The sequence below is a fragment of the Psammomys obesus genome, unplaced genomic scaffold (genome assembly GCF_907164565.1).
Source record: "Psammomys obesus unplaced genomic scaffold, mPsaObe1.curated_primary_1811, whole genome shotgun sequence".
NCBI lineage: Eukaryota > Metazoa > Chordata > Mammalia > Rodentia > Muridae > Psammomys > Psammomys obesus.
The window spans coordinates 126,313-135,760 of record NW_026589826.1 but is presented as its reverse complement, the minus strand read 5'-3'; the positions used below and the strand labels follow the sequence as shown (position 1 = coordinate 135,760).

Sequence of the window (9,448 nt, the reverse complement as noted above, 5' to 3'; positions counted from 1 at the left end):
TACCTCTTTTCCTAGTTCACCATCATGCCTCACTCACATCCTCCTTTTTCAGGCAACACCTACATTTGTGAGCAACTGTCTTCAAGAATGAAGTGCTCTAGTACTGTTAGAACCAGAATATCCTATGAGCATCTTGAGAGCACCACAGCTACTTCCTCTGAACCAGGTATTGATACCACAGTTTCTCAAACACAACATCAAGTAGCCCATTTGTTTTATGTTGCTCTCTTTTCTTTTACTTTTATAACAAGAATATGTCCAAAGCCTCAGTAAGGACTGGAGAGATGCCTCCACTGTTAAGAGTGTATATTGTGTTGGGCAGTGGTGGCATACACTTATAATCCCAGCACTCAGGAGGTAGAGGCAGGTGGGTGTCTGAGTTTGAGGCCCCATGTTTACAGAGAGGATTCCATGACAGCCAGGGCTACACAGAGAAATCCTGTCTAGGAAATCCAAAAGAAAAAAAGAAAAGAGTGTATACTACTTCAGAGTACCTGAATTCTGTTCCCAGAATAAGACACACACACACACACACACACACAGACACGTACACATAATCATACACCTATAAATATGAAAAAGGTAAAAATAAAAATAAATCTTTTCCTTTAATCAGTGAATCCCAGCCCTGGGAGATAGGCAGGCCTCCCTCTCTGTGAGCTCTATGCTGGCATGCTTTACATAGTGACAACTTGTCTCAATAAACAAACGAGTAAAAGTCACATTCCTTAAGATATCAAAAACTTGGGACCTGCCTGACAATTTTAAAAGAATCTCCACGCATGGAAAGTCTTAGACAGAATGAATTTTTAGACCTTGTACCAAGAAAAGATATTTACAAGACAGTTTGGGAGAAGATCCCCCGAGGAAGTGAGCTCAGCCCCAAAGGGTGGGACCAAGGCTTTGTGTCCCTGAGACAGCTTTCCAGAGGCCTACAGCTTCCTAAGCCTCTGAGCCTTGTTATCTCTGATCAGGGTAAAAATGACCACGGCACTATATTCTTTTTAAAATTCTTCTTCTAGGCTGTAAGCGGAAGTGACTGGCTTGTGTTTCTGCTCATTTCCTGTTTTTCATCTCACAGTGAGCTGCTCTTTTAAAGGACTATTCTTGAGCTCAGATCATATTTTGCTAATAAAATATGGATTGAAAGATGGATTGGCTTTACAGGCGAACACTCAGGTCCATTGGCTCATATGCTGTGGAGACTTTTTTCTGGCTCTGCCAAAGAGCTGACATTTTGGCACTATCAGGAAAGCCAGAAAACGCACCAGAGTGCAGTGCTATGACAGACAGGAAACGAATCCATTCTTGCCCGTCAGCCTGCTCAGTGGTAAGTCCTAACATGTGTATGTTTACATGTATGTGTGTGTGGTGTGTGTCTTGTTTGGATTTGTGTGTTTAAGTGTGTGCATATGCTTTTTGTGTCTTATATTTGTGCATCTTTGAGGATATTTGCTGTCTATAAATATTTGCGTTGGTGTATATATGTGTTCACGGTCCTTGTGTATGTATTTTGTGCATTGTGTTTGTATGTATACAGCTTGTGTATCTGTACATGTTGGATGTATGTTTGTGTGCTTACAGGCATGTTGTATGACTTCATATGTATATTTCTGTTTATTTGTATGCATGTTTACATGCATGTTTATGGCTGGGATACAATGTATTTTATGTATGTGTCATATTTGGATGTATACACATATTTACATGTGTGTATTGTTTATGTATATGTATGTGTTGTATAAGTGTATGTGTTTTCAGCTGTATAAATGACACATGTGCTGCAGGTATACATTTGCGTCTCTGTGTATTGTTTAAATGTATACATAGTGAGTGTATGGTGGGTATCATGTTTATGTTTTTTATTTAAATGTATTTCATAGAATTTAGTTTGATCGTGTTTTTCCTCTTCCCACCTTAAGGAACAAACTTCATGTTCCCTCTCACTTAAAAAAATAAAATAGAAATTTAATAAACCTGAAAATCAAAACAAACAAACAAAAAAGAATAAGAAAAAAGAAAAAAAAAGCCCACAAAACTAATTTTTCAGTTTTGAGTCCTTGCCCAGCCATAGATAGCTAACACAAAATAAACTCAATGGCATTTTTTGTTTGGAGGTTCTTTATCTCATGATGTTTTTATGGCTTCCAGTTTTGAGTTGTTATAGGACTTGTGTGTGAACATGTGTGTCTCTGCACCTACATGTGTTCTTTGTACTTCTTCTTTGCCTCCATTTCTTGTTTGCTTGCTTGTTTTGTATGATTCTGCTTTGCTTGTCTTTGTGTTATCTTATTTTATGATTATTCTTTATATACCTTTTCCACCCTAAGGAGAGGCAGAGAGGGTGTGTGTTCTGGTGAAAGGAGAGGTAGGGCACTTTTGTAAATTTCACTTTCTTTCCGAGCAATATAACAGGTTGATAATGTCTCTCATCTGGGCTGGAGATAAAGATGCCGAGCATAACCTGCATGTGTGGCAGTGTTCAGAGGAGGGACAGCGAGGTTCAGAGGATGAGCCTCTTTCCTTTGACAGTGCTGTGGGCACAGTGCTGGGTCTATAACTATTGCCCTTGGGTGATTCCTGCACTCTCTTCAGCTTCATCTGCTGGGAACTGTTTCCTGTTCAGCAACCTGTTCTCCAAAAAAGAGAGGTCAGTGAAGAAGTACTGCCTCAGTTTCCACCAATGATGAAAGGAAGGCAGGAACAGAGACTGAGGGATCTGTAGTTTGTAGGCCTGCAGTCATAGAGACAGGCGGCACAAAGGTAGCCAATGCAGTTGGAACACCTCTCGTGCCAAGAAGCAACTGACCAGATCTGAGTGAGGCTATTGGCCTCACCTGTTCCTCACTCTTCCTTGGAAACCACCAGACTTTCTTCAGCTACCTGCATTTACATGTCAAGCCAGACATTTGCTGAACATTGTATAAGCATATCACAAAGTCATCTCTTCAGGGGCTCCCACTGGCTGTTTCCTGAGATTCAGAGATGATAGAGAAATCTGCTAGTTGAGTGGAGCAGAACACCCACCAGGGATCTGGTAATGAGTCCAGATCTCCTGCACGTGGGATGAAGGGATGGATAGTTTAATCTGGCTGTGAGGGGTCTGGCCATTCCGGGAAAACTGTGGACCACACAGTTTTCTTCCCAGCCCTGTAGGGGACATCAGTCTGATAGCATCATTGTAAGTCCTTGAAAGAGAGGACAGTGTTAGCTCAGGAAGCAAGCAAGCATTGCTCTCTCATCAGAGTGGTATTGAGAGTTCCTGGCTGGGATGCTATGGCTCCAATTTGCAAAGAGAACTAAAAGTCAATCTGTAACAGTGAATCTGTTGTGACATTGGAGGAGCAGGTTTCTTCAGATTTAGGCCTAAAATTTACCAGAAAGGACACTTAGGCCCAGGCAGTGTGAGCATCCTAGCCAATGACCATGTCTCCATTGCACCCTGAGGTGCTCAGTTCTCAGCAAGAGCACTGTCTTGCACTATGAAGGTCACCATAGCTGCCACCTTCCATGCAACTGCTGAATACAACTACTCTTTTTCAGCCATGCCAATTCTCAGTGCTAAATCCTAGATGGGTTTTTCTAAGCTGAAGACCCTAAGCCATCTCCTCCCCCAGAACTTCCTGATGCTGCCCACATAAATCTTACATGATCTGAGACACAAATCAAGACCACAATGCTTCCTTCTCTTTTAACTCTTCCTCACTCTTTTTCTAGTGACCAAACTCCCCAGTCTGGGTCCCTCAATGAACCGCTCTGGACATTGTCTACCCAAACGAATTCAGTACCTCCTTTCTCTAAGACAAACAATATCTTAAACTCATGAAGGAGACCACAGTTGGTGGCTGGGTAGGGTCCCTAAAGCCTCCTCAGAGTGTATCCTATTCTTCTTCTTGACTTCTCATCAAGCAACCCCCTCCCACAAACATATGGAATAGCTTTACCCTGGAAAGAGGCAGGCAAGTGCCCCTTAAAACACAATCCATAAAATTGTATGGGCCGGAGAGATGAGTCAATGGATTAAAGTGTTTGCCTCGAGACCTTAACCACTTGGGTTTGACTCCTGGAACCCACTGGGGAAGGAGAAAAGATACTCCTAAAAGTCCTCTAACTTTACATGTGCACTATGGCACATGCAAACCACATCACACGGGCATGCATACACACACATACACAAAGTTATTTACATGTTTTAAAAATGCATTATTGTTTTCTGTAGACAGAAGAGGAAGAAAAAGAAGAAGGTGAACACAGTCCCCAGAAGAAGCCCACACGGCAGCTTCCCCGGGGCTCTGTAGAAGGATTGACAAAAGGTACGCTACTTCCCTAGAAGAGGTGAATCAGAGAAGTACAGGTGCGAACACTGGCGTGCAAAGGAACGTGAGACCACACATTGAGTGTTGGGAGGGGGAGATGAAGGCCTTCGTCACAGGGATTTAACCACTGTAGTCAAAGTAAAGCAAAAAGGCTCTTCTTTACACCTGGAAAAACTAAGGCACTGACAAGTGTGACAGACATAGGAAGTAAGAAATGCCAGCCCCCGGGAAGAGTCTTCACCTCTAAGTCCTCCCTGACGACAGGCTGGTCATGGACGAGATGATATTAACCTTTCCCCGGGCTCAGGAGGTCAGTAGTCCTTGTGTGGGTGACTCGTTGGATCTGACATCTCACACTGGTTGACAGAACCATGCAAGCAAGCAAGAAGTCATCAGTGGCCACTGGAAGGGACTGGGCTCAGCCTTGTCAGACAGTCACCGTTGCCACCTAACCTAGGGAGATGGAATGCAGGGATGCTAGAAACCTACCCCTATTTTCTTTCCAGAAGACATTTTTTTAATGTGTGTGATTCATTATATTTTAACATGATTTTTTCAACATGATTTTTTTTTCTTTATGAATTTGAAGGGCTTGGGCCATTAGAACAAAAAGTCCAGTTATTCTGCCACACAGGGCAGTCACCTATAGTAGGATGTCACCTGTAGCTTTCTTTTTTAAAAATCTCCTTTATTTGGGGTGCTTAGGCCTCTACCTCCCTTCCACCAACTGCACAACCTTAAGTAGGAGAGAGAAAAGGTGGGGAGAGGGGGTCCAGACCCCTTTACTTCTCCCAGCTATTTAGGGTCAAGAGGTTCTTTTAGGGCTCTATACCTATCTCTGTCAACCAGAGACACAGCTAGCAGGCTCCTCCACGCTGCTGTGCCCCAGAGCCTTTCTCTCTGTCTGTCTGCTCTAAACCACCGCACTGTCTCTAGTCTCTTGTCTCTCCAAACTGCTACATGCCACACGCCACATGCCAACATGGAACATCACACTGAACACCACCCAGTCTCTTTATCAGCCTCATATTTATACACGAAGAGTCCTAGACCACACCCCTCTTCATGCCGAACATGGAAGACATTACCAGCTGGCAAAAGCCATGCTCTGCAGGAGACCCGTAACAGTTGTGGACAAACAATAACCCAGATAAAATCCCACACTTGGGATAAAAACAAAAGCATATTTACAAAACTTACAAAGAAACCAAAACTTCCATTACAGTCACTGACATAGGCTAAGCCTTTTTCACTTCTCATGGAAAACAAAGTTAGTCATAACTTGAAAAATCTCCTCTCTGCATCTCATGATGCATTTAGCTTCTAAGTATGAGGTCCAGTGACTCAAACAGGAAACACTCTTTGGCCCTAACTGTGCCTTGGCTAGGCAGGCAGGAATGGACATCCGACTGTCCACACTTAATTGAAACTTCCATGAACCCACTAAAATTCATTTCTATCCCCTTTGGAAAAGCTCAAGAGAGCCAAGGTAGGTGCAGGTCAGCCTAGAGTGCAGGCATGCATACCCAAAGCCCTTGGGTGCTGAGAAGGCTGAGAACACAGAGTTTAGTTGCCTTTGGGAAGGTTAGCGCTCTGTAATCTAATATCTGTCAGTGTCTCCCATGGGGCCCACACTTGGAAATTGTCATTTGCCACTTTATATGGTTTGGGTCTTGGCACCTGCAGGTCCGGGAGAAGGGCATTTCCTTCCTAGCCTCCAGCTCCCAGTTATATTTAAAAATCTTGGCATTTGATTAACTGCTGTTTGGTTGACATCTGAGTCTTCCTTCTCAGGTGATGGCGTTGATGTCCCTCTTGGTAGGAATGTTCACCTCCACCTGTCAGGACACAGGCTGAGAATGTGAGCCTAGGGCAGACTTCAGTGACAGGTGCTGGCCTTTGTCTCTGCTGCCCTGCTCATCTTGGGACATTGTTTCTCAGCTACTCAGATGCCTCTGGTAAACAGAGAGGACAGGTTCTAACCCCATTTCCCTTTTGTAAAACTCCTCCAGGTCTGAAGGAGAAAGAGCTCACCCCAAAGAGACTGCAGCTCCTTCTGGTGGGCAAAACAGGAAGTGGGAAAAGTGCAACAGGAAATAGCATCCTGGGAAGGCAAGTATTTGAGTCCAAAATCAGTGCTAGACCAGTGACCATGACATTTCAGAAAGGGAGCAGGGAGTGGGCAGGGAAGGAGCTTGAGGTGATCGACACCCCAGACATTTTGTCACCTCAGGACCAGCCTGAGGTAACAGCTGAGAAGATCCGTGAAGTCTTGGCCTCACCAGGGCCCCATGCAGTGCTCCTGGTGATACAGGTGGGCCGGTACACCACCGAGGACCAGCAAGCCGCCAGGCACCTTCAGGAGATCCTTGGCAAAGGGATCCTGGCTTATACCATTCTGGTGTTCACCCGGAAGGAAGACCTGGCTGGGGGCTCTTTGGAAGAATATATTCAAGAGAACAACAATAAGAGCCTTGACGATCTGGATGTTGCCTGCGAGAGGCGTCATTGTGGCTTCAACAACAGGGCACGAGGGCATGAGCAGGAGGCCCAGCTGCAGGACCTTATGAAGAAAATTGAATTGATCTTGTGGGAAAATGAAGGCCATTGCCACACCACAGAACTTCCAAATATTCCCAGCAAATCAATTTAACCAAATAGCAAGGTTTGGAGGAGGCAGCCCCTCAGGAGTCCTGGCTGGAAAGGCTGTCCTAGATTCAGATGGCCTCTGAGAAGGCCTGTAGCTACGTGATGGAGAAGGCATCTATCTGAGCCCCGCTTGGCCATAAGCATGGTGTCCTTAGTCAGGGTTCTACTGCTGTGAAAAGACACTATGACCATGGCAACCCTTACAAAAGCAAGCCTTTAATTGGGGCTGTCTTATAGTTTCAGAGGTTTTGTCCATTATCATCCTGGCAGGGAGCATGGCAGCATGCAGGCAGATATGGTGCTGGAGAGGCAACTGAGAGTTCTGCCTCCAAATCTACCAGGCAGCAGGAAGAGAGACTCTGGGCTTCGAAAGGGCTGTTTGAAAAGCTCAATGCTGAGCTCCCCACCACCAAGCGACACACTTCCTCCAACAAGGCCACACCTCCTAATCCTTTCAAATAAAGCTTCTTCCTGGTGAACAAGCATTCAAATCTATGAGCCTGTGAGGGTCATTCTCAATCAAACCAACACAAGGAGCCTCTATCAGCAGCTGTGCCCTGTATCCAGCCTCTGCTGCCTGCTCCCTCTGTCTTTGAAGAGAGCTTGCTGGCCCCTAGGTCAGAGTGTTGGGTGTGGCAATGGGGTGAGGCCTCAGTTAAGGGGGGCAGCTACATTCTGTGTCCAGCTACATAGCTTCTTTGTGCTCCCCCATATATAGTTACAATCCTTGTTCTGAGAATCTCCTGTCTCAATGTTGTGTTAACATTACTCCCCAATTGTCCCCTGCTATGTCAGTAAAGAGGCTTGACAGCCAGTGACCTAGCAGCTGAGAAAATAGGGTTGGGCTTCCTGTCAGCCAGGGGAGGAGGAGGAGGGAAAGTAGGGGATTGAGCAAGATATGGGGACACAGAAATCAGCGTTTGAATTTTTACCCAGTGCACAATAACACTGCTCCTACAGAGGCCCTTCACCTGAGCCAACAACAGAGGGCAATCATATGGGACCTTTGTCCCACTGACATATTTTTATGCTCTGTGTCTATTCTCTGCTACAACCAGAGCTTCTTGACAACAGGACTGGTTCTGTCTTTTGTGTAAACTGCACAGCTGCATAGCCAAGGTAGTCAGAGTTAGTGCAGCCCCGGGGTTGCCATAAACCAGAAGGTTGTACCTTCCTTACGCATGAAGAGGGACAGGCACTGTGTCATTAAAATGGCTGCCCTGTGCAGTGTGCAGAAAACGACAATGAGACTGAAGAGAGAGGCCCAGATCTCCAGTTAGAGTTTTCTTCCCCAAAGTAAGGTATCTTAATAGGTTGTGTTCTACAACCATGTTCTAACCACTGACTTGCTTCTAAGCTTCTGAGCGACTTCTCTGCAGTGGCCACATGTGCACAATGACTAATAAAAACTTTTATGTCTTTCCTGGGGTGGCGAGCTAAGTACATTTGGGCCAAATGTAAAGGACAGACCACCATGCACATGCAAGGGTTACAACAGACCGAAGGTAGACAGGACATGGCAGAGACCCCAAGGAATCAAATCTGAGGGAGCCAACCCAGAACCATCACTTGTGTGCTGTCTCCCCTGCGTTCCACCATAAGCCCCCAATAAAGCCTTATTCTATTGGTAACCTCTTGCCTCTTTATGGTTTTTCTCTGATTTTGGAAAAGAGGCTTTAACCAATTGGTCACCACACTGGCTCTGACGTGCGTGGCAAGTTGTATGCTGGGCTATGGAAGAATGTGAATAGAAACCTAAAATTTAAAAAACGTCACTCAATTCTCTTGAACCATAACAAACAGGTCTCACCGGCACTTCTTTTTTTTTTTATCTCTCTCTCTCTCTCTCTCTCTCTGTGTGTGTGTGTGTGTGTGTGTGCGTGTGTGTGTGTGTGTAAAACAGACATCTGCTGGGTAAATGAGTACAACATATCTTCAGGGACAGCAGAAGGGGAAAGAGGCATGGTTTACCAAAGGTAACAAAGGTTCAAATGGCAACTTAGCAAGTTTAAAGGCAGCATAAAGACTTCATAGAGAACCTGTTCCCTCCAGGTCTTTCTATCTCCCCCTTCTATAAGGTTCCCTGCACTCTGCTCAAAGTTTGACTATGAGTCTAAGCATCTGCTTCAATACCTTGCTGGGTAGAGTCTTTCAGAGGCCCTATGTGGTAGGCTCCTGTCCTGTTCCCTATCTGATTCGCCTGCTCTTTGACCACCTCCCCCTGAGGGGGAAGCAGCCTTACCAGGCGACAGAAGATGACAATGCAGCCCCTCCTGATGAGATCTGATAGACTAAGATCAGAAGGAAGGAGAAGAGGACCTCCCCTCTCAGTGGACTTGGGGAGAAGCATGCGTGAAGAAGGGAGTGGAGGATGGGATCGGGAGGGGAGGAGGGAGGGGCTTATGGGGGGGATACAAAGTGAATAAAGTGTAATTAATTTAAAAAAAAAACAAGGAAATCGTGAAATTTGCAGGCAAATGGTG

At 45.2% G+C, this 9,448-nt stretch overlaps 1 protein-coding gene across 1 annotated transcript; it reads left to right on the top strand.

Moving 5' to 3' along the window:
- Nucleotides 1-1,080: 1,080 nt before the first annotated feature.
- On the top strand, nucleotides 1,081-8,573 carry Gimap6 (GTPase, IMAP family member 6). Its single transcript, XM_055605452.1, has 3 exons — nucleotides 1,081-1,330; nucleotides 4,220-4,313; nucleotides 6,329-8,573. The coding sequence occupies exons 1-3, from the start codon at nucleotides 1,151-1,153 to the stop codon at nucleotides 6,967-6,969; spliced, it is 915 nt and encodes a 304-aa protein (XP_055461427.1). The 5' UTR covers nucleotides 1,081-1,150; the 3' UTR covers nucleotides 6,970-8,573.
- The last annotated feature ends 875 nt before the right edge of the window (nucleotides 8,574-9,448 follow it).

Bases quoted from the DNA above. Each gene is read 5' to 3' on its own strand.
- Gimap6 (XM_055605452.1), top strand. From the start codon at position 1,151: ATGGATTGGCTTTACAGGCGAACACTCAGGTCCATTGGCTCATATGCT. The intron at 1,331-4,219 runs GTAAGTCCTAAC...TGTTTTCTGTAG, and splicing joins GCCCGTCAGCCTGCTCAGTG to ACAGAAGAGGAAGAAAAAGA. The intron at 4,314-6,328 runs GTACGCTACTTC...AAACTCCTCCAG, and splicing joins TGTAGAAGGATTGACAAAAG to GTCTGAAGGAGAAAGAGCTC.